The sequence below is a fragment of the Dipodomys merriami genome, unplaced genomic scaffold (genome assembly GCF_024711535.1).
Source record: "Dipodomys merriami isolate MVZ:Mamm:240054 unplaced genomic scaffold, mDipMer1.0.p SCAF_8, whole genome shotgun sequence".
Taxonomy (NCBI): Eukaryota; Metazoa; Chordata; class Mammalia; order Rodentia; family Heteromyidae; genus Dipodomys; species Dipodomys merriami.
This window is the reverse complement of record NW_027206401.1, coordinates 732,183-755,159: the sequence shown is the minus strand read 5'-3', so window position 1 is coordinate 755,159 and position 22,977 is coordinate 732,183. Positions and strand designations below refer to the sequence as shown.

The 22,977-nt window shown below is 56.7% G+C and overlaps 1 protein-coding gene and 1 long non-coding RNA gene across 2 annotated transcripts in view; one reads left to right on the top strand and one right to left on the bottom strand.

The window, feature by feature from the left end:
- The window catches only part of Thbs2 (thrombospondin 2), a 151,332-nt gene that overhangs the window by 20,648 nt on the left and 107,707 nt on the right, over positions 1-22,977 (bottom strand). Inside the window, exons 3-12 of the mRNA XM_070010308.1 lie at positions 16,355-16,519; positions 13,969-14,037; positions 12,288-12,844; positions 10,518-10,602; positions 8,510-8,706; positions 4,875-5,015; positions 4,232-4,328; positions 2,163-2,333; positions 1,556-1,732; positions 401-574 (exon numbers count right to left, since the gene is read on the bottom strand). Of these exons, the coding sequence (XP_069866409.1) occupies positions 401-574; positions 1,556-1,732; positions 2,163-2,333; positions 4,232-4,328; positions 4,875-5,015; positions 8,510-8,706; positions 10,518-10,602; positions 12,288-12,844; positions 13,969-14,020 (1,651 nt within the window). The 5' untranslated portion in view covers positions 14,021-14,037; positions 16,355-16,519. The remainder of the gene's footprint in view (positions 1-400; positions 575-1,555; positions 1,733-2,162; positions 2,334-4,231; positions 4,329-4,874; positions 5,016-8,509; positions 8,707-10,517; positions 10,603-12,287; positions 12,845-13,968; positions 14,038-16,354; positions 16,520-22,977) is intronic.
- Positions 2,287-8,273, top strand: LOC138819112 (uncharacterized). The gene is made up of 3 exons (XR_011369312.1): positions 2,287-2,512; positions 4,882-5,033; positions 7,967-8,273. It is a non-coding gene; the product is annotated as an uncharacterized lncRNA (long non-coding RNA).

The following is a 22,977-nucleotide window of genomic DNA, read 5'->3' as shown; positions in this document are numbered from 1 at the left end:
TCCTGTGACGTCCACCCCTCCCGTGCACACACCTGCAGTATGTACTGTGACGTCCACCCCTCCCGTGCACACTGTGCAGTATGTACTGTGACGTCCACCCCTCCCGTGCACACACCTGCAGCGTGTCCTGTGATGTCCACCCCTCCCGTGCACACACCTGCAGTGTGTCCTGTGACGTCCACCCTTCCCGTGCACACTGTGCAGTGTCCTGTGACGTCCACCCCTCCCGTGCACACACCTGCAGTGTGTCCTGTGACGTCCACCCTTCCCGTGCACACTGTGCAGTGTCCTGTGACGTCCACCCCTCCCGTGCACACACCTGCAGTATGTACTGTGATGTCCACCCCTCCCGTGCACACTGTGCAGTGTCCTGTGACGTCCACCCCTCCCGTGCACACACCTATGGGGCAGCTCCTCTTGTTGCACATCTGGTGCTCCTTCAGGTCTCCCACGCAATCCTTCCCTCCGTGCTGGGGCTCTGGGCTGTTGCAGACCCTGGAACGCTCCCGGATTCCTCCCGCACAGGTGACTGTACATGCTGACCATGGAGACCATGGGCTCCAGCGGCCATCAACTGTGGTGAGAACCAGGAAAGGGGACTGAGAAGACACAGGGGCACGGCCACCCAATCTGCTGACAGGAACTGGGGAACTGCAGAGTAAGGCATAACCCAGCCAGAAGATCCTGGCTCGTTCTTCAACTGAGATCCACGAAGAAAGGGAGACTGAGCCGTTGTGTCCCTTCGAGGTCGTGGTCATGATGGTGTAGGTGACAGAACTTATTTGTTCTTCCAGAGGAAAATTCTCAACCCCTTTTCTGAGCAGAAATACAGGACGGCCAGCAAGCCATGCATACTGGCCTTATCTCTGAACGCCACTGTGAGTCTGAGTCTCCCTGAATGCAGCAGCCATGCAGAGCAGACACACAGATGTCCTGCCTCTTATGAAACACAAACCTGACCTCTCTGGAGGGAGCCCGGGGTGCTGTAACCACAGCTGTGCCAGCTTACACACGGGCAAAGCCTGCTCTTCCCAGGCCCATGTTCTGGCTCCTCGGACTCTGAGTGCAGAGCCTCTGACCTGGACTGCTCCAGGGCTGCTCAGAGGATGCTGCAACGGCCCCAGGTCACTGGGAACAGCAGCATCCCGGCCCGAGGCTGCTTCTGCGTAGTCCCCTGCGCTCCAGGCTTTCCCGCAGTAATGGGGGGGGCCTGGCTGGCTCCAACTCCCTCCCAGTCCGCCCTTGGCCTCCCCGGCTACTGTGGCCCCGGGGCGCCGTGCGGCCCGCTCCCCCCCCCCCCGCCCCGGCTCCCCCCCCCCCAGCCTCCCCGGGGGCCGTGCGGCCCGCTCCCCCCCCCCCGCCCCGGCTCCCCCCCCCAGCCTCCCGGGGCGCCGTGCGGCCCGCTCCCCCGGCCTCCGCCCCGGCCTCCGCCCCCCCCCCGCCCCGGCTCCCCCCCCCAGCCTCCCGGGGCGCCGTGCGGCCCGCTCCCCCGGCCTCCGCCCCGGCCTCCGCCCCAGCCCGCCCGCTCTCGCCCCGACCCGCGCCAGGCGCTCACCGGGGCACGGGGCGGCCTCGCAGGGTCTGGTCTCGCGGCCGCCGCCCCGGCAGCTCTTGCCGCCCATCTGGGGCAGGGGCGAGTTGCAGAGTCGGATGCGCGTGACGTTGCCCGCGCCGCAGGTGGCCGAGCACGAGGACCAGGGCGACCAGTGGCTCCAGCCGCCGTCCTGCCGGACTGGGGGCAGAGGTCACGCGGGCCGCGCTCGGCCTGGAGACCCGCGTGCCCCGCCCCGCCCTGGGAGCCCGCGTGACCAGCCCCGCCCCCCCCCCCCCCCCCCCGCCCTGGGAGCCCGCGTGACCCCGCCCCGCCCTGGGAGCCCGCGTGACCCCCGCCCCCCCCCCCCCCGCCCTGGGAGCCCGCGTGACCCCGCCCCGCCCTGGGAGCCCGCGTGACCCCCGCCCCCCCCCCCCGCCCTGGGAGCCCGCGTGACCCCCGCCCCCCCCGCCCTGGGAGCCCGCGTGACCCCCGCCCCCCCCCCCCCCGCCCTGGGAGCCCGCGTGACCCCCGCCCCGCCCTGGGGACCTCCGCCCCCCTCGCCCCCCCCCCCCCCCCCCCCGCCTGGGACCCCGCGTGACCAGCCCCGCCCCGCCCCGCGTGCACTCACTGCGGGTGTCGCACTTGTCCAGTGCGCAGGCGCGCGTCTGGATGGAGGCGCCGCGGCAGGCGTGGCTGGTGACGTCACAGGAGCGGCCGCGCTGCTGCGTGCCCACGCCGCAGGTGACGGAGCACTGCGTCCACTCGGCCCACGGGGACCAGCCCGCCTCGGCCTCGCCGGCTGCGGGCACGCGCGGCCGTCAGCCCGGCCCGCCGCTGCAGCTCCGCAGCTCCGCCCCTGGCCCGTCCCCACCCGACGGCCCAGGGCCGCCAGGGCCGCAGACAGCGGGGCGGCCACGCGGACTCCAGAGAGAAGCCCAGGCGCATGCGCCGAGAGGAGCGCCGAGGACGGGAATTGGGGTGAGGGGGGAAGAGGAGGGAAGACGAGAGGAGGGCGGGGGACGGGGAGGGCGGTGGGGAGGATGGAGGGGGGAGAGGATGAGGGCAGGGCAGGGGAGGAGGATGGAAGGACTGGGGAGAGGATGGGAGGACTGGGGGGAGGATGGGAAGAGGATGGGAGGACTGGGGGGAGAGGATGGGGAAGAGGATGGGAGGACTGGGGAGAGAGGATGGGGGAGGAGGATGGGAGGACTGGGGAGAGAGGATGGGGGAGGAGGATGGGAAGACTGGGGGAGAGGATGGGAGGACTGGGGAGAGAGGATGGGGAGAGGATGGGAGGACTGGGGGGAGGATGGGGAGAGGATGGGAGGACTGGGGGAGGATGGGGAGAGGATGGGAGGAGGACTGGGGTGGGGGAGGGGAGGGGGAAGGGCGGGGGAGGGTCCAGGCTGTTCCGGGACTGGGATTGTGGACAGGTGCAGAGGATCAGGTCAAGGTCCAGCCAGGCAAAGGCCAGCAGAGAGCGGCCGCCACATGCACAGGACACCCATGACTGGGAGCCGGGCAGCTGCCCTGTGCGCTAAGCCTTGTACACGGGAGTGCCCCGCAGTGTGCACACCAGAGTCACCAGCAGTATTCACACTGGACTCATCCAACGGTATTCACACAGGAGTCACGGACAGTATGCACACTGGACTCACCAACAGTGTCACACTGGGGTCACCAGCAGTATTCACTTGGGGTCAGGCATGGCAACTGCTGCTGAAGGGCAGCTTGGGACAGGGCAAGGGTGGATGACAAGGAGGCGTGTGCTCGCCCAGTCCCTGAGGCCAGGGCAGAGCTGTTTTTGGAACCCCAGTCTCTGACTCTTGGAACACAGCTCTGTAACTTGGGGTGGCCTCTCCAGTTATTGCCTCTAGGCTGGGGATTAAGATTGTTCTCCACATGGTGACCAACTTGCAACTGCATAGTGTTTGCACACACTTAGAGCCAACTGTGCCTCACATTCACGCCTGGTCCTCACACCCCTCACCGTGGGTCAGGGCTGTGTGCTGACTCACCATCCATACTCACACCCCTCACCGTGGGTCAGGGCTGTGTGCTGACTCACCATCCATACTCACACCCCTCACTGTGGGTCAGGGCTGTGTGCTGACTCACCATCCATACTCACACCCCTCACTGTGGGTCAGGGCTGTGTGCTGATTCACCATCCATACTCACACCCCTCACCGTGGGTCAGGGCTGTGTGCTGACTCACCATCCATACTCAACACCCCTCACCGTGGGTCAGGGCTGTGTGCTGACTCACCATCCATACTCACACCCCTCACCGTGGGTCAGGGCTGTGTGCTGACTCACCATCCATACTCAACACCCGTCACTGTGGGTCAGGGCTGTGTGCTGACTCACCATCCATACTCAACACCCCTCACTGTGGGTCAGGGCTGTGTGCTGACTCACCATCCATACTCACACCCCTCACCGTGGGTCAGGCCACTGGTCTCGGCAGGATCACTTGGATCAACCTCCACGTCTGAAATGGCCTCTGATTCCTTGGCCTCTCACACAGTCCTCTGGCCCACCCTGGTTGGTCCTTGGCAGGCTCTTGATGTCCTACTTAGCCCCTTCCACTGCACACTTTGGGAGTCTGTGCCCCACCCTCCTCTTTTCAAACCGAGGAAGCACTCAGCAGACACAGTATCAGCATGCAGAGCCAACCGGTGGCAGCAGACTTACAGTGGGAGCAGGAGGGGCAGCATTCGCCGTCAACGAAGGATGGGTTGGCACAGTTTGCTGGTGGGCACGAGATTTGATGGCAAATGGTTTTAAATTTCTGCAAGTAAAGAAATGCCTTCTTAGAACTCTTTAAAAGTCACAGCCCTGGGGACACGGCTGTGGCAGGGCTGTTCTTCCACAGAGCCGACCGGACAGTGGGTAGCCATGCTCTTCTGTCCCCACTGCCACGGCTGGAGACTGCAGCGGAGGACCAGGGTGGAGGACACTATCAGGTGTCTGAGACAGGGCCTCACAGAAGCTGAGCCACCAGCAGACTAAAGGCTCTCACTAATTCTGATAATGATTTGTGTTTTCCCAGACGGGTCTGTGGCACAGCTGAGTGGGAAATCTGGGTGGCTTCGAGTGGTTTTCACTCCCTGAGGGTTGACCAAGTGACTCAACTCCTCTGAGGTTATTTTTCTGTACATGCCAAGCAGAGAGACTGGCGTGAAGTCACCTAAAGCTCTCATCCTCACCCTTCCTTCTGAATCTGAACACATTAAATACACACTGACGGTGTGGGTCTCGTGCGGGAAGTTGTACGCGTGCTCGAGGGTGGCGAGCAGTGAGACCCCTGGGTGGCTGTGGCTTCCTGTGGCCTCACCTTGCAGGTGCACGAAGTACAGCTATCCATCACCCACGTTTCATTTTCTGCAAAGAACCGACCATCCTGCAAGCAGCCTGATACGTTCCTGGTCTTCAGAGGGCCTCCGATGAGCTCCAAGAGAAACTGGTTATCGTCCGACTGGAAATGAGGATAGAGGTTAGGTACAGACAAGGGAGCTCAGCACATTCAGTCACAAAGTGTGTGTGTATGTGTGAGCTCAATATATTTATCATTTATGTATGTTTATGTGTGTTTATGTTTGGTCATCCTGTGCGTGTGTGAGCTCAGTGTATTCGGTCACTGTGTGTGTGTGTGTGTGTGTGTGTGTCTGCACACGTGTGCGTGTGAGCTCAGTGTATTTTGTAAGTGTGTGTGTGTAAGGTTCCCCTCCCTCACAGAGGACCTCTCAAGTCAAGCAGCAAACCCACTGTGTGGGAGACGGACTTCGTGGAGGGGAACCTGACAGAGCAGGCAGCATTCGGATCTGAGGAAGGCTTCCTAGAGAGGTTCACAGCCCAGCACCGCCACACACTGCTGTTCCTCTTCTACACGTGAACACACAGACCCCACTGCTGTTCTCCACAAACACACGGACCACACTGCTCTTCCTCTGTGCCATTTCAGGGAGCCACCGCCTGACTTCACATCTCTGACTTCACATTGCCAATCTTTGCTCAGGGGCATGTTTCGGTTGGAGAGCGAGAAGCTACCAGTCAGGGGCCTGCCTCTGTTTCCCTTGCTGTCATTCCAGGTTGGCTGTCCTTGACTGACCCAGCACACAGCCTCCTTCCTTTGTGGTACAGGAGTGATCCACTGCACCACGGGGAAGGGGTGGCACTGATGCATAAGTGACCTTGCGGCAGGACAAAGCCTCCGTCCCGAGGAACAACCCCAATAGAGCACCACACACATCTCCCATTTCCTCTTTCTTTAGAGTAGGAACCCTCCAGGAAGTCTGCCTGTGAGGGCCAGTGTGGGGTCCCTGTGTTCCCACAAGGTTCCAGAGACGCACCTGATCATCAGTGCCTCCTGGCTGATGTTTTCAGGACCACTCCTCCATCTCCTCTCAGAGAAGTGGGAATCCTGTTACTTTTCTCCTACCAGACCTACACAGAACAACCGAGGCCTACAGGACTGTCCCCAAACAACCCACACCTACAGGACAGACCTGAACACCCACATCTACAGGCCTGTCCCAGAACACCCACACGTACAGGACAGACCTGAACACCAACACCTACAGGACAGACCTGAACACCCACATCTACAGGACAGACCTGAACACCCACATCTACAGGACAGACCAGAACACCCACATCTACAGGACAGACCTGAACACCCACACGTACAGGACAGACCAGAACACCCACATCTACAGGACAGACCTGAACACCCACATCTACAGGACAGACCTGAACACCCACATCTACAGGACAGACCTGAACACCCACATCTACAGGACAGACCTGAACACCAACACCTACAGGACAGACCTGAACACCCACACGTACAGGACAGACCTGAACACCCACACCTACAGGATCGACCCTGAACACCCACATCTACAGGACAGACCTGAACACCCACACCTACAGGACAGACCTGAACACCCACATCTACAGGACAGACCTGAACACCAACACCTACAGGACAGACCTGAACACCCACATCTACAGGACAGACCTGAACACCAACACCTACAGGACAGACCTGAACACCCACACGTACAGGACAGACCTGAACACCCACATCTACAGGATCGACCCTGAACACCCACACCTACAGGACAGACCTGAACACCCACATCTACAGGACAGACCTGAACACCCACATCTACAGGACAAACCTGAACACCCACATCTACAGGACAGACCTGAACACCAACACCTACAGGACAGACCTGAACACCCACATCTACAGGACAGACCTGAACACCAACACCTACAGGACAGACCTGAACACCCACACCTACAGGACAGACCTGAACACCCACATCTACAGGATCGACCCTGAACACCCACATCTACAGGACAGACCTGAACACCCACACGTACAGGACAGACCTGAACACCCACATCTACAGGACAGACCTGAACACCCACACGTACAGGACAGACCTGAACACCCACACCTACAGGACAGACCAGAACACCCACACCTACAGGACAGACCAGAACACCCACACCTACAGGACAGACCTGAACACCCACACCTACAGGACAGACCAGAACACCAACATCTACAGGACAGACCTGAACACCCACATCTACAGGACAGACCTGAACACCCACACGTACAGGACAGACCTGAACACCCACACCTACAGGACAGACCTAAACACCAACACCTACAGGACAGACCTGAACACCCACATCTACAGGACAGACCTAAACACCCACACGTACAGGACAGACCTGAACACCAACACCTACAGGACAGACCTGAACACCCACATCTATAGGACAGACCTGAACACCCACACCTACAGGACAGACCTGAACACCCACACCTACAGGACAGACCTGAACACCAACACCTACAGGACAGACCTGAACACCCACACCTACAGGACAGACCTAAACACCCACACCTACATGACAGACCTGAACACCCACACGTACAGGACAGACCTGAACACCCACATCTACAGGACAGACCTGAACACCCACATCTACAGGACAGACCTGAACACCCACACCTACAGGACAGACCTGAACACCAACACCTACAGGACAGACCTGAACACCCACATCTACAGGACAGACCTAAACACCCACACCTACATGACAGACCTGAACACCCACATCTACAGGACAGACCTGAACACCCACACGTACAGGACAGACCAGAACACCCACACCTACAGGACAGACCTGAACACCTACACCTACAGTCCTGTCCCAGAACACCCATGCCTGCAGTACCGACCCTGGATACGCATACCAAGCGGCTCCTTGCACATTGGGACAGGGGCAGTCTACACTGCTTCCACGGGCTTCCAGCCAGGCTCAGCACCAGGTCACTGAGATGCTGACAGTCGCTTGCTCCTTGTGTCCCCTCCCTCATGTTCTTCTGACACCTTCTGCTAGGTTCCTCTTGGGTGAGCCACCACCTTTCCACTGTGGATCTGTGCCACCTACAGCCAGGGCCCCTCCCTGAGCCTGGCCTGGGCACCTGCAGCACTGTCCTCTCCTGCCACGTCCCCTGGGAAGACGCAGACGTCACCAAGACAGCCTGATGGTAGCTCCTGCCTACAGAGTAGCAATGCGTCTCAGATCTTTGGCCTGCTCCTCACAACACCCATCATCCCAACAGAGCATCTTCCTCTGAGTGGACGTGTTTGAATGAAATTTTCTGGGTGGGGAGGGACTTCCCCCCAAAATAACTATTTTGAAGAATGTGCATGATGCTGTTGTGTTGTGTTTGACCCCTGTGTGTCTCCAGTCCTCACTCTGGTGTGTACAAAGCCAGTACCCTGAAGGTCTGACCCAGCCTTCCCCTCGGTGGTGGAGTCTTCAGTGGATTTTGTCCCAGAACCAGTGGACAGTGAGACATCCCAAGGACAGCCTTTCTGGGCAGCTGGCGACTGTGCCCCTGACCTCCCGGCCCCAGCCCCTCTCCCTGGCACCTACCACTCTCTCCAGGTTCTTGCTGAGCTGGTTCACCATCAGACGCAGCCCAGACAGCTCACTCATCATGTTGCTCAGCTCCTCACAGGAGTGTGTGCACACGTCAGGCCTCTTCTGTACACCGTGGCCCACAAAGTCCGTGGTGAGGTGAGGGCTTAGGTGCAGTGTCTCCGTGTGCTCATGGATGGCATTGGCTTCAGCTGAGGGGAAGCCCGGGAGGTTAGCGGGGCACTGGCCCTGCAGGGCCGGCCTGCAGCTGAGGGGGAGCCTGGGAGGTTAGCGGGGCGCTGGCCCTGCAGGGCCGGCCTGCAGCTGAGGGGGAGCGGGAGGTTAGCGGGGCACTGGCCCTGCAGGGCCGGCCTGCAGCTGAGGGGGAGCCTGGGAGGTTAGCGGGGCGCTGGCCCTGCAGGGCCGGCCTGCAGCTGAGGGGGTGAGGGGGAGCGGGAGGTTAGTGGGGCGCTGGCCCTGCAGGGCCGGCCTGCAGCTGAGGGGGAGCCCAGGAGGTTAGCCGGGCGCTGGCCCTGCAGGGCCGGCCTGCAGCTCACCGCGGGAACCCGCTCAGGGCTGCTCTGCATGGCTCCCGAGAGGCTTCTGGCTAGGCCGTCCCCAAGAACAGGAAGAGTGTGGTACCACTTCCGATTAAGACCCACGCCACACAAAAGGTTTCAGCCCCATTTCCTAGCACCACTCTCAGTGTTTGGAAAGTCCAGTGCAAAGCAGAGGCTAAGCTCAAGAATGCAGCGATGCAGAGCTTATGGGAAAGGTAAACTCCTGTAGATTCCAATCACATGTCACACATCTCTGTCACACTGAGCTGCCACAGTTCCCTACGTACTCAATGTGAATCGCATGCAATTCCATCTGTCCACTACAAGCCCCAAGCCCTTGGAGCCCTCCTCTCCCCTCTTCTGTCCATTCACCCTTACTGGGGCTCCTTTTCTGAATTTGGCATTAAACCAAACATCTGTTTTCTTGCCAAACACAGACACCCCCAGAGCTGCCTCTTTTCTCTGACTTCTGTGGTGGGTCTGCCAGCTAGTTCCTCCCCAAGCAGAGTAGATGAACCCCTTGGAGTCCAGGCCCAGTACAGGGACTCTGCCTCTCACTGACAGTGAAATTGTGCAAACTTTCTGCAGCCCTGGTGCCAGGACGCACATGGGTGGGACCCACACCTTACAGGTAGATTTGGAGCCAAGTCAAGACACAGAGCCACCCTCTGTCAAGCAGGAGCCCATGACATCTGTCCTGGCTTCACACACGCACACTTTTCCTCTCCCTCCCTCTCCTTTCCCCCTTCCCCCTCACTCCCCGCTCTTTCTCAGAGTGGCAAGTATTCGCCATGCCCTGTCCTCTCCTGTTGGGACATCCCCTGTTGAGGTATTATGTGTGCAGGCTGCTCTCTGCTGGGCACTGCCTCAGTGAGCCTCAGGTTCAAAGCCTCTGCCCTTCAACTTCAACTCATCATGCTTCTGCCAACATGAATGTATTTGTAACTCAGTAGACAGAGACACAAGCCTGGATAGACTGGATTTTGCTCTACATTGACTTTTATTTTTTAAATCCATTACTTATCCACGAGGGTTATTTTTCTGTTCATTGAAGAGATGGGCTCTGCGTCTGACTGTGCTGAGGTGAGCCGCCCGGCAGCCTCCTCCCCCCCAGGCTGCGTGGCATCTCCACAGAGTGCACTCACAGTTCCTAACACATAAAAGACCTGTGTTTACCAAGCACCAACTCAGGAACTGGCATTCTCTATAAAATCAGATTTCTTTAACTCTCACAAAGCCAGTGGAGAAGAGCTGATTCTGGCAGAGAACGGGGTATGCTGGCCTATGCTCTCAGCTAGCCCTTACATATGCATGCGCCCTCCCGACACCGTGAATGGTGCTGTTCAGAGCACACCCCTCCCGATGCTGTGAACAGTGCTGTTCAGAGCACACCCCTCCCGACACCGTGAACGGTGCTGTTCAGAGCACACCCCTCCCGACACCGTGAACGGTGCTACATCTACCTTCTGGGCCTTGACGGCAGCCTTTCTTGCGTAGAACATCTTCCACGGAGTTTTCAAACACTAAGTAGACATTCTGCAGCAAGCCCTGTGGAAACATGAAGAGCAGCGTGGGATGCAACGCTAACGGACACTTACTTGTAGCTCAAGGGGCAGGGTCCTTCCACAGAATGTTTTCTCCTCTGCACAGATACTTAGAAAGTTAGAAATCGGCCTATCACCAGCTTCCCTTTTATCGCTACCTTAGAAACTGGATTATAGAGCTGAGACCAAAGTGGAAGTGGCATGTGAAGTCTGCTAACTAGGAAGTCAGGTGTGCAGGCGAGGCACAGGAGGCCGAGGGGCTGTGGACTCCATCTGCTGAGCATGCTCACACTGACACACTGGGGTTCCCTCCAGGGCCTCCCGTGTGCTGGTGTGTAGCAGAGGGACCTTATGTAGACTCTGGGTCTGCAAGGCAGCCCTCCATACCTTAGAGTCGTGGCTCCTGCAGCCACATGGCCACGGCAGGGCCCTCCACTGTGCCCGATGCCTTTTGTGCAAGCAGCAGCTTGACATGCGTGCATGTCTGGAGGAGATGCATACATTGCCTCCCCACCTACACTGGCTCACACACACGACAAATTCTTCTAGTTAAACAGGACCGCAAGCCTGCCATGCATTCAGCTCACTTCAACTGCAGAATGCAGCGCACTGTCCTTTCTCCCCAAGTGACAGAAGATGGGCTGGGAGATGGATGTGCCACTGCTCAGTACCCGATGGAGGGTCAGATGCTAACCGGGCAGCTTGCAAGAGGCCCACAGTGAGAATCCAGTCTGGTCTCCACTGAGTGTCTGACTTTCCCAGCATCCAGGGGAAGGAACCTAAGGGAGCCTCCAGAACCAGGTCCTCCGCACAGACACCTCAAACGCTCGTGGCTTTGTGTAGCCCTGCTCCAGACTTCCTAGCAGGGCGGATACATAGCTATTCACCCACAAATCCACAGAAAGACAGTTTCTAACTAGCCCGCTTTTCAATCCATCGCCAAAGCAAAGACTGGAGAATGGCTTCAGCCCTAACAGAATCATTCCGGGATTGTCAGGGCATGTGCGGCGGGGTCAGGCCCCCGGATTCTGACCAGCCTCAGTCCCATCATTCACTGACCTTGTACTGGCAAGCAACGCCCGACTGCTGCCCTGCTCTGCCCAGGTTAGGGTGTGCCAGCTGTGTGTGCGCACGTGCGTGCTGATGGCATGTGGGGAAGGTCTGTGCTCTGCGTGCAGTGTGCAAGGTTGTGCGCGAGTGTCCATGAATGCACATGACTCTAGCACACATCTGTCTGACTGCTGATGGGTGGTACTCGTGCATAGGTGGCCCAGTATGTCTGCATGCTGCTTACATGTGCAAGTGTGTGTGGTGCATGTGTATACCTGTGTATGGATATGAGCATGCATGTGTACTCGTATGGAGTGTTGTACAAGTGTGTGCTTATGTGAGATGCATATATACCTCTGTTCATGGTAGTCAGTGTTTGTATAGTGCATGCAGGTAAATGCAAAATGTGTGTGCACAATGGTGCAAGCATGTGTGCAAGTGTGGTATCCAGTGTGTATGCCTGTGTGTGGTGTGTTTTCACGCACATGGAGATGTAGCATGTTTGTGAGCACATGTGTGAGTGTGAGCAGAAGGGACCCTTGTGCAAGCAGGTATGTGCTGTGTGCCATGCTGTGTGCTGCTCCAGCCCATTAGCTGACGCAGCTTCGTCAACAGCTGCCACCCAAGCTGCATACACACCCTGAAGTGGCTCTCTCGGGAGGCTCCTCTGGCTACGTACATCCTGCTCCTGTCCACAGTCAGCTGCTCATAAAAGGGCTCGTCCAGGGTGAAGCTGTCGATGAGGTCACAGCCCACATACAAGCTGTAGGTCTCCCCGGCCACCTGCACAGTGACATTCTTCCACTGGGAGTCGGCCAGGCCCACGTCCTCCAGCGAGACCATGTGCCGCGTGCCCTCCACCCAGTAGGCAAGGTCCAGGGTGTCTCTCGGGCCGTTGGAGATGATCTCGAACTGCCTCTGGGAGGCACCAGGGCCCTCCAGAGCCAGCAGCGTTCCCTGGGACTTCCGGTCCTGCTTCAGCTGGGCCGTAAGGAAGAAACCATCCTTCTGCCGCATGACGTTGACAATCCTGCCAAGGTCGTCTGAGTTCACGGGGGGGATGTAGTCAAAGCGGACAAAGCGGTAAGCCGGGACGCCGGGGTCAGGCCCTCGGAACTGCTTGGCTCCGATGGTCTTTCGGTTTATGTTGCTGAGGCTGAAGAGGTCGAAGGTAGTATCTGCATGCTGGTCACCGGCTGCCGAAGGGAAGTGCAGGGCCGAGTCACCCACAGCAGGGGCTGGGCTGGCCGGGCTCCGCAGACAAGCCACAGGCGAGAGCCATGCGCTTCCCCTCGATCACGGACACCGAGCCTGCCGCAGCCCATCTCCCATCCAGGGCTTTGCGGAAGCCTGCGCCAGTGATCGTGGGGCTGAGTTACCGTCCCTCACCTAGACACACTGGCCAGCCCATCCTCCCGCCGGCCCACCTGCTGCTGCAGACCAGTGAGCCCAGCTCAGGGCAGCGTCCTCCTCCCAGCACGTGACCGCTGGAGCCGTGCCAGGAGGAAGGGGGTCTTGAACCTCTCTGGGGATGGGCTTCTGATTGCACTAAGTGACATGGGTGTTTCTTGTGGGACATTCTGCCTCACGCAAAGGGTACTGTCGCACTTTTTTTTTTTTAAATAAAAATGTGATCTCCAAACTCGATTGCACTGTGTGGTTAAAACTCTCAGACAATGGGCTCTTGTGTCCACAAGCGTATGGTTTAAGTCACCATGCAACAGCTCAAAGGCATCAGCTCTCACCAATATTGTAACAATTTAAATAATCCAAAAGAATAATCCATACAGATGAAAACATCATAATACACAGTTGATGACAGAACTGTGAACTCTACAATCTTAATAGACATATTGACAGTAGTCTACATAATTCAAATAATTTAACCCTTTGTCTACTGCTACAAAAAGTATCAGTCTGAGTTTTGCAACTTACTCAAAGGATAGTCTACAACACTGTTCCTGCCAAGAGTCACACAGTAACAGTGAAGCAGAAATCTGAGAAAAAATTGCTCTGCTAACATTAGGGCTTATCTGTGATGGGAAATCACAGAGTCCTTAAGATTATGTTGGAGAAAATAAATGTCTGGGAAAGTATTTACTAGAAACATTTTATCAGGAAGGAAGTGGGGAGAAACAAAGATACAAAACAAGACCTTCACAGTTTTGAAGCACTGCTGTCCGGTGCGGAGGGAAAGCCTGGGTTCCGGGGGATTTGGTATGAAACCTGGACTTTCCTATCAGAACTCATTTCCTAGCAGCTGGCGTCTGGCCTGCAGCTAAGCCCTGTCCACGGCAGAGCCCACGCTGTCCACACTCACCCAGAGCCCATGGCCACGCCCACAAGGCCAGCAGGACCAGCCTCCAGAGCATCCTGCCTCCTGCGACTCCTAGGAGAAAAACCAGCCCTCGTTAGTGAAGTGCACACAGCTGCAGCTCTGACTGTGGGCTAGGCTGCTTGCCCACGTGATCTCTCCAAAGCACTGTGTGGGGAAAAACCAAAAGCAAACATCCTTGTGTGAAGTTGAAGCTCTGCTTTGCTGTTAGGGTCTCACAGCTGCTAGCACTGCATGCACTGGCGTTCCCGATACTCCTGCAGTGGAAGCCTCAGAACAGCCCGCCATGAACGTGCCCACAGAGGAGAGGGCAGCTGCTGGCCGGCCCTCATTAATCCAGTTACAAGATGTAGCCAGGGCTTAGCTCCAGAAGCTTGCATTCAGAAAAACCTCAGCTTGGTGAAGGCATCTGGCCAATGTCCAAGGGAAAAAAAAAACAGTTATGAATAATTTAATTAAATAGAATCAGGATCAACTGCATTTCAAAGTTGGAAACAGACTTGGTGTATCACTCTTAGGAGAAACAGAAGATTTCACTTAGCAACGATTCTTACCCTACTTTCTATTTTCCTGCAGGCCTGTTTTTCCATTCTCTGGGATTCTAAATTGGCATGGCTTACCAGACACTGGACCAGAAGTCAGGAGACCTGGAGCGCAGCCTGGCTCCACTGTTAACTGTCTCAACTCCTCTTCCTGGTGAGGAGGGGCAGGGCTGCGCTGGTGTCCTGGGTCCCTCACACCCCAACGGGTGCGAGACCTAACGCTCTGATCCCAACCCCTCCCCTGTTTAGACCAACATGCTGACTGAATTCTCATTGTTAAGGAAACCCAAGAATCTGCCTCTCTAGAAAGACTTGGCAAGGTAAAATGGCCTTCCAGGTTCAAGGGCCGTCCATGGAGGGCAATGCTCAGTGGGCCACGCGGGGCTTCCACGGTGGCTTTGCCGCAGGATGCCCGGTTTTCAGCTGTCACGTAGCTCTGAACTGCAGCCTGGCGTGAGTGGGCCCCAGCTTTGCAACCCAGATGGCTTCTCTATGCTCTCTGGCTCCGTTTCCTCATCCCTCCATGGAAAACAGCTCTCTACGGCATGTGCTGGCTGGGTTGTTATGGAGTTACAGTAAGCAGATTGGATGGCCCTCAAGCACTTTTTAGCAAGCTGGATCCTGAGCTGCTTCTGCCTGAAGTCTGGGGCTCCTGGTGGCTTCTGCCCACGGTGACAGCGCAGAGCTCCCTGAGCCCTGCCGCGTCCCCAGAGCAGCGCCGGTGCACAGAGAGGTTCCCGGGCAATCGTGGTGTGGAGACTTCCTAACGCTTCCTGCCGCCTGTCCCCTCTCACACCACAGCTGCCCCAGCCCAAAGCGCAAACTGCAGGGCACAGGTGAACAGCCGCACCAGCACCGGCTGACATGCTGAACTCTGGGCAAAATCCGTCCCAAACAGAGCGTCCCACGCACCAGCGGCACCAGCCCCACCTCACCTCGGGGGCTAGTCACGACGCACAAGGAGCACTCGGGAGGGACGGCGGGCGTCCTGGTGTGAAAGCCTGCGGCTCTGGTGACCCGACAATGCAACCGCATCGCAGTTCCACAGACAAACTCGCTCCCACCCGAGCCTCCTTCCTTCCACATAGCCACGCTAGATGTTAGATTTTTTCCCCAACTCCTTCTTGAAGCAGACTGCAATTGAACTTCATGAAGGTTCTATGAATGCTTCTAAAATGAGTATCAAATTGAAAAGTGACTGCAGGGCCTCCATCAGGCCCGTGTGACCAGCACACCTCCCAGGACCAGTGCCGCCTCCTCCCCATCTCCCACGGACCTGTCCTCCAGCTGCCCGAAAAGCTGCCAGCTCATTTCATACACACCCCTTCCCCAGACTTCACAACGGCAGTGTGAGGCTCTCTACAGACTACCTGTGACAGCAAGGCCTGCTCAGCTGTTGGTGAGATAAGAGTTAGACTCTATAATGACTTCATATTCACGCTTCTGGAAACTGTTTGCAATGCCTTTCTTGTGGCTCCTCTCCAGTAACAAAGTCCCCGGTGTGGAAACTTACTTCGGATCTGAATCCGAAGCTCTGCATGGCCCAGGCAGCACACAGATGAAAGCAGCAGAACCTGGGCCGGGGCCAGAGCCGACAGGGTCCAGCAGGACCCTGCAAGCCAGACCTCAAAGTCAGGTCTCCAATCAAGTAACCACACGATGCATTTGAGAAAGGGCTGCTGCCGGGGCAGGGTGGGAAGGGGCATGCCCACCACTGCAACTCAGGAGCCTGTCTTGCGTATGTTTCTTCTCTCCTACCGGACATCAAGAGCCTTTTCTGAAAGCTACAGCCCAAGGAAATAACTAAGTGAATAACTGGTGCACAGTACCTGGTACGCCGGGAGGCCGGCGGTGGCTGCTTTCGGTGACCAGGTCCAGAGAGGGCAAGGATGAGGTGCTGGAGGAGACAGGGTCCCGGGTGGAGGCTGCTGGCCGCTGGACACTCTCCCTGCCTCCAGGCGGCAGCCTTTATATGCTCCTCTCCCAGAGTGGCCCTGCCAATCACACACACGAGGAAGCACGTTTAATTCATTCCTTCGAAGGAATGACCTAATTCCTCTTTCCCATCCCACCATTTGCTCTGAGTACCTGCATCTGAGTCCAAGTCCAGCCCCTTCCCCTCATGCTGGGCGCCACCCCCTCTCCGCGTCTACCCTGGGCTTGCCAGACAGGGTCAGGGAGGAGCCAGACAGAGGGGAAAAGCAGGGACTCACTTTTCCTGTCTTCTCTCAGGAAAGAAAATGCTATAAATAAAACCAGCAAGATTGGCTGGAACTCCCTATTTTGCTTAAGAGAAAAGTATGCAAGTTCTATGCTTTAAATATGTTTCAAATTATCCAATGTGATATTGGCCTTTCTGAATCAAGTAAGCAGTCATCAGTAACACAAAAGAAGTCAGCGGGTGCAAATGCTTGCACTCAGCCTTGGTGAAGTTCCCACATGTAAGAATTAATGTTGTCATGCATGAAATCTTTAGTGTAAAAGAGTCCACAAACCACTCCAGGCAAGGGGCACAGCAGAGGCATGGCTGTGGGGTAGGATTTGTTTTCAATTAAACACAGTTTGTGTATTACTGCACAATGTCCTCCTGCAGATGTGCAGTGTCCTGCAGATGTGCAGTGTCCTGCAGATGTGCAGTGTCCTACAGATGCACAGTGTCCTGCAGATGTGCAGTGTCCTGCAGATGCGCAGTGTCCTGCAGATGCGCAGTGTCCTGCAGATGTTCAGTGTCCTCCTGCAGATGTGCAGTGTCCTGCAGATGCGCTGTGTCCTGCAGATGCGCAGTGTCCTCCTGCAGATGCGCAGTGTCCTGCAGATGCGCAGTGTCCTGCAGATGCGCAGTGTCCTCCTGCAGTTGTGCAGTGTCCTCCTGCAGATGTGCAGTGTCCTACGGATGCGCAGTGTCCTGCAGATGTGCAGTGTCCTGCAGATGCGCTGTGTCCTGCAGATGCGCAGTGTCCTCCTGCAGATGCGCAGTGTCCTGCAGATGCGCAGTGTCCTGCAGATGCGCAGTGTCCTCCTGCAGTTGTGCAGTGTCCTCCTGCAGATGTGCAGTGTCCTACAGATGCGCAGTGTCCTGCAGATGTGCAGTGTCCTGCAGATGCGCAGTGTCCTGCAGATGTGCAGTGCCCTCCTGCAGATGCGCAGTGTCCTGCAGATGCGCAGTGTCCTGCAGATGCGCAGTGTCCTCCTGCAGATGCGCAGTGTCCTCCTGCAGATGTGCAGTGTCCTACAGATGCGCAGTGTCCTGCAGATGCGCTGTGTCCTGCAGATGCGCAGTGTCCTCCTGCAGATGCGCAGTGTCCTGCAGATGCGCAGTGTCCTGCAGATGCGCAGTGTCCTCCTGCAGTTGTGCAGTGTCCTCCTGCAGATGTGCAGTGTCCTACAGATGCGCAGTGTCCTGCAGATGCGCAGTGTCCTGCAGATGTGCAGTGTCCTCCTGCAGATGCGCAGTGTCCTGCAGATGCGCAGTGTCCTGCAGATGTGCAGTGTCCTCCTGCAGATGCGCAGTGTCCTGCAGATGTTCAGTGGCCTGCAGATGTGCAGTGTCCTGCAGATGTTCAGTGTCCTCCTGCAGATGCGCAGTGTCCTCCTGCAGATGCGCAGTGTCCTCCTGCAGATGCGCAGTGTCCTCCTGCAGATGCGCAGTGTCCTCCTGCAGATGCGCAGTGTCCTCCTGCAGATGTGCAGTGTCCTGCAGATGCACAGTGTCCTGCAGATGCACAGTGTCCTGCAGATGCACTGTGTCCTCCTGCAGATGCGCAGTGTCCTGCAGATGCGCAGTGTCCTCCTGCAGATGCGCAGTGTCCTCCTGCAGATGTGCTGTGTCCTGCAGATGTGCAGTGTCCTGCAGATGCGCAGTGTCCTGCAGATGCAGTGTCCTGCAGATGTTCAGTGTCCTCCTGCAGATGTGCAGTGTCCTGCAGATGTGCTGTGTCCTGCAGATGCGCAGTGTCCTCCTGCAGATGTGCTGTGTCCTGCAGATGTGCTGTGTCCTCCTGCAGATGTGCAGTGTCCTGCAGATGTGCAGTGTCCTGCAGATGCGCAGTGTCCTCCTGCAGATGTGCTGTGTCCTGCAGATGCAGTGTCCTGCAGATGCGCTGTGTCCTCCTGCAGATGCGCAGTGTCCTCCTGCAGATGCGCAGTGTCCTCCTGCAGATGCGCAGTGTCCTGCAGATGTTCAGTGTCCTGCAGATGTGCAGTGTCCTCCTGCAGATGTGCTGTGTCCTGCAGATGTGCTGTGTCCTCCTGCAGATGTGCAGTGTCTGCAGATGCGCAGTGTCCTCCTGCAGATGCGCAGTGTCCTGCAGATGCACAGTGTCCTACAGATGTGCAGTGTCCTGCAGATGTGCAGTGTCTGCAGATGCGCAGTGTCCTCCTGCAGATGCGCAGTGTCCCCTGCAGATGTGTACTACTCAATCAGACTCACTTCACAGTGGCTGGAAGGGACTGGAGGAAAAGTCATGAGGCTCAGCTACAAAGGAGGATTGCAGATGGTATGGGTAGGGATGAGAGTATGAGAGGAGAGGCGGTAGCCGACGTCTCCTTTCCAACTCAACCTACCCAGGCCAGAGTGGGCAGACTATGGACATGGGAGGAGAAGAGCCATCACCTAGGGTGAGCAATGTACAGAGGGAGGGAGATCACACAGGGTGGACAGAGGAGAGAGGATGTGGCTGGGTAGGTGGGTGACACAGAAGAGATATCCAGCCTGGACAAGGTGTCCACAAACACATTCTCCAAGAGTAGTAGGTTCTGGGCCAAAATAAGATGTGCTGGGCCAGGGGATAGATGCTGTGGTGCTGAGCCTCCAGCGTGCGGTATTTGCTCTTCTCACACTCTCTGCAGTGCTGTGATAATAGCAGAGCCCACACTGGGAGTCGCGGTCTCTGTCAGCAGACAACTGCATGGCGGCAACCTGGGTGGCAACGTAAGAGGAACCCGCGGACCGTCCCTCGGCCAGGCTGCACAGTTCTGTCCCCAGACCTGTAGCACAGCTCACTCTGGACTGGCTTCGGGACTCGGCCACCTGCACTCACTCGTGTGTAGTTTACCCGGCCCTGGGTTAAAGGTCACCTCCAGCCAGATTCACGTCTCCAACCTCTGTCCACATGCACACACTGGAGTAAAACCCCAGCCTACAACAGCCTTCCTCAGCCCATGAGCAACAACCATCCGCTCTGCCCTCTCCAGGCACCCAGGCCTTGGGCCATCCTGGCTCTTAGCCCCCCTGAATCCCAGCCCATGGTCTTCTCTCAGCAGAAGGCCGGGGGACTCCTCTCCTCCGCGCACGGCGTGACCACTCGGGAACCAAGATGGGCACAGCTGACAGGCTGCGTTTTACTGATGCCGAGAATCAGAGCCAGGAGTCGTGCACACCAGGCTACTCAGGGGATGGTGAGAGGAGGATTGTAATTTAAGGCCAGCTAAGGCAAAGTTAGCAACCAAGCACTACCCAATTTCAAATCAAAATGCCAAAGAGCTGAGAGCACAGCTCGAGTGGAAGGGAGCTGGCCTTGAATGGGCAAGGCCTTGGCTTCAAGTTTAAGGTAGGGGAGGAGAGAGAGAAGAAAGAGATGAGAGGAAAGAAAGGAGAGAAGGAAGGAAGAAGGGAGACAGGGAGGGGAAGGAAGGAGGAAGGAAGGAAGGAAGAAAAGAAGGAAGCTAGGAAAAGAAGGAAGGAAGCTAGGAAAGGAAGGAGGGAGGGAAGGAAGGAAGGAAGGAAGGAAAGAAGGAAGGAAGGAAGGAAGGCAGGTAGGCAAGCATGTAAGAAGGAAGGAAGGTAGGTAGGAGGGAGGGGGAGGGAGGGAAAGAAGGAAGGAAGGAAGGCAGGCAGGCAAGCATGTAAGAAGGAAGGAAGGAAGGTAGGAGGGAGGAAGGAAGGAAGGAAGGCAGGCAGGCAAGCATGTAAGAAGGAAGGAAGGAAGGTAGGAGGGAGGAAGGAAGGAAGGAAGGCAGGCAGGCAAGCATGTAAGAAGGAAGGAAGGTAGGTAGGAGGGAGGGGGAGGGAGGGAAAGAAGGAAGGAAGGAAGGAAGGAAGGAAGGAAGGAAGGAAGGAAGGAAGGAAGGAAGGCAGGCAAGCATGTAAGAAGGAAGGAAGGAAGGTAGGAGGGAAGGGGAGGGAGGGAAAGAAGGAAGGAAGGAAGGAAGGAAGGCGGAAAGAATATAGGAAAGAAAGAAGGAAGGCAGGCAGATAGGAAGGAATGAAGGTGGGAGGGAGGGGGGAAGAAGGCAGGAGGAAGGAAGGAAGGAAGGAACGAAGGAAGGAAGGAAGGAAGGAAGGAAGGAAGGAAGGAAGGAAGGAAGGAAGGAAGGTAGGAGGGAGGGGAAGGGAGGGAAAGAAGGAAGGAAGGAAGGAAGGAAGGAAGGAAGGAAGGAAGGAAGGAAGGAAGGAAGGCAAGCATGTAAGAAGGAAGGAAGGTAGGAGGGAGGGGGAGGGAGGGAAAGAAGGAAGGAAGGAAGGAAGGAAGGTGAAAAGAATATAGGAAAGAAAGAAGAAAGAAAGGCAGATAGGAAGGAATGAAGGTGGGAGGGAGGGGGGGAAGAAGGCAGGAGGAAGGAAGGAAGGAAGGAAGGAAGGAAGGAAGGAAGGAAGGAAGGTGGAAAGAATATAGGAAAGAAAGAAGAAAGAAAGGCAGATAGGAAGGAATGAAGGTGGGAGGGAGGGGGGGAAGAAGGCAGGAGGAAGGAAGGAAGGAAGGAAGGCAAGCATGTAAGAAGGATGGAAGGTAGGTAGGAGGGAGGGGAAGGGAGGGAAAGAAGGAAGGAAGGAAGGAAGGAAGGCAATCAGAAAATCGAGCCACCTGTTAAGTCTGGGAGCCACAAAGCTGGTCTGTGAATCAGCTGTCCCACACAGACCACACTGCCCAAGCTGCAGGCCAAAGGGCGGCCCACGTTCCTGGTTTCAACACAACAACTCACATTTGTCCTTGGCAGACATGGGAGCGCTGAGGATGGATGTGAAAGTGTCTCTGAGACACTGGTCTGTGAGAGTGAGGACCTGGCTTTTTTATGCCATATTGGTAACGCAGGAGCTCAGGATTTAACTGAAAGAAATGTCCAAAGAAACAGCAAAGGAGGCGCTGCAGATCCACGGGGTCAACAGGGAGTGTGGAGGGCAGAGAACTGAAGACAGAGCAAAGGAACCCTCTTTTTCTTCTTTTCTTTCTTTTTTTTTGTCAGTCATGGGGCTTGAACTCTGGGCCTGGACGCTGTCCCTCAACTCTTCAGCTCAAGGCGTGTGCTCTACCATTTGAGCCACAGTGCCACTTCCAGTTTTCTAGTGGTTTATTGGAGATAAGAGTCTCATGGACTTTCCTGCCTGGGCTGGCTTTGAACCGCGATTCTCAGATCTCAGCCTCCTGAGTAGCTAGGATAACAGGCGTGAGCCACCGGCACCCGGCTCAACCCTACTCTTGAAGTGGTGGGAATCAGAAGTCAGCGTCTCACCCTGACAGCATCTCAAATCCATTTCCTCTGCCAGGCGGCTCCCAGAAGGACCTGGCGCTACCCAGCACCAGTGTCTCTTGGCACCTTGGCATGGGTCCCTGAGTGCCTCGTTCTGAGGCTGGTCACACTAGCAGGAAACAGGCTTGCTGTCAGGGATGGAGGCTGGGCCCTGTGCGGACATGCAGCGACAGAGCTTCCCGATGGCAGGCACGGGGCAGGGGAAAAGATCAGGCCGCCCCGAGGACTTGGAGCTGACCAGGCTTCTACAGGGTTAACAGGGAGACCCGGAACTGGGCCCTGCTTCCAGGAGGAGGTGAGGATAAGTGCTGGAGAGGGCCGAGCCGCAGGGACAGTGCCGCAGGCTTGAAAAGGCCCTTGGGCCTAACAGATTGAAGAGAGCAATCTGAAGTGAGCTTCTATATGGCACCCAGGCCTAGGAGCCCAGGACTGTGGTGTCATGGAACCACAGTGACAGACCTGAGTCCTGCCAGTCACAGCAGACCCCAGGCCAGGCATCCTGCGCCCTGGGCCAGTCCCTGTGTCTAGGGAGTCTTGAAGACTAACACACTGAACAAAATGGAAAGGCGGATTTTGGGCATGTCCAGGGAATGACCTTATGCCTGATGTTACAGGTTTGTCTCTCCTTTGAGGAGAGCAGAGACCATGTGTCTGGAGGCTCCAGTGGAGGCACAGTACAAAGCGCTGTCCACTCGAAGGGGTACATACTGGTGTCGGGACACAAGAGTTAAACAGAGCTGTCTGGCACAGAGCAACCCCAGCTGCAGAAGCATTTGTCTCATGCCTTCACATGTGTTCGTGGTTTGATTCATCACGCCTTCACATGTGTTCATGATATGATTCATCACGCCTTCACGTGTTCATGGTTTGATTCATCACGCCTTCACATGTGTTTGTGGTTTGATTCATCACGCCCTCATGTGTTCGTGGTTTGATTCATCACGCCTTCACGTGTTCGTGGTTTGATTCATCACGCCCTCACATG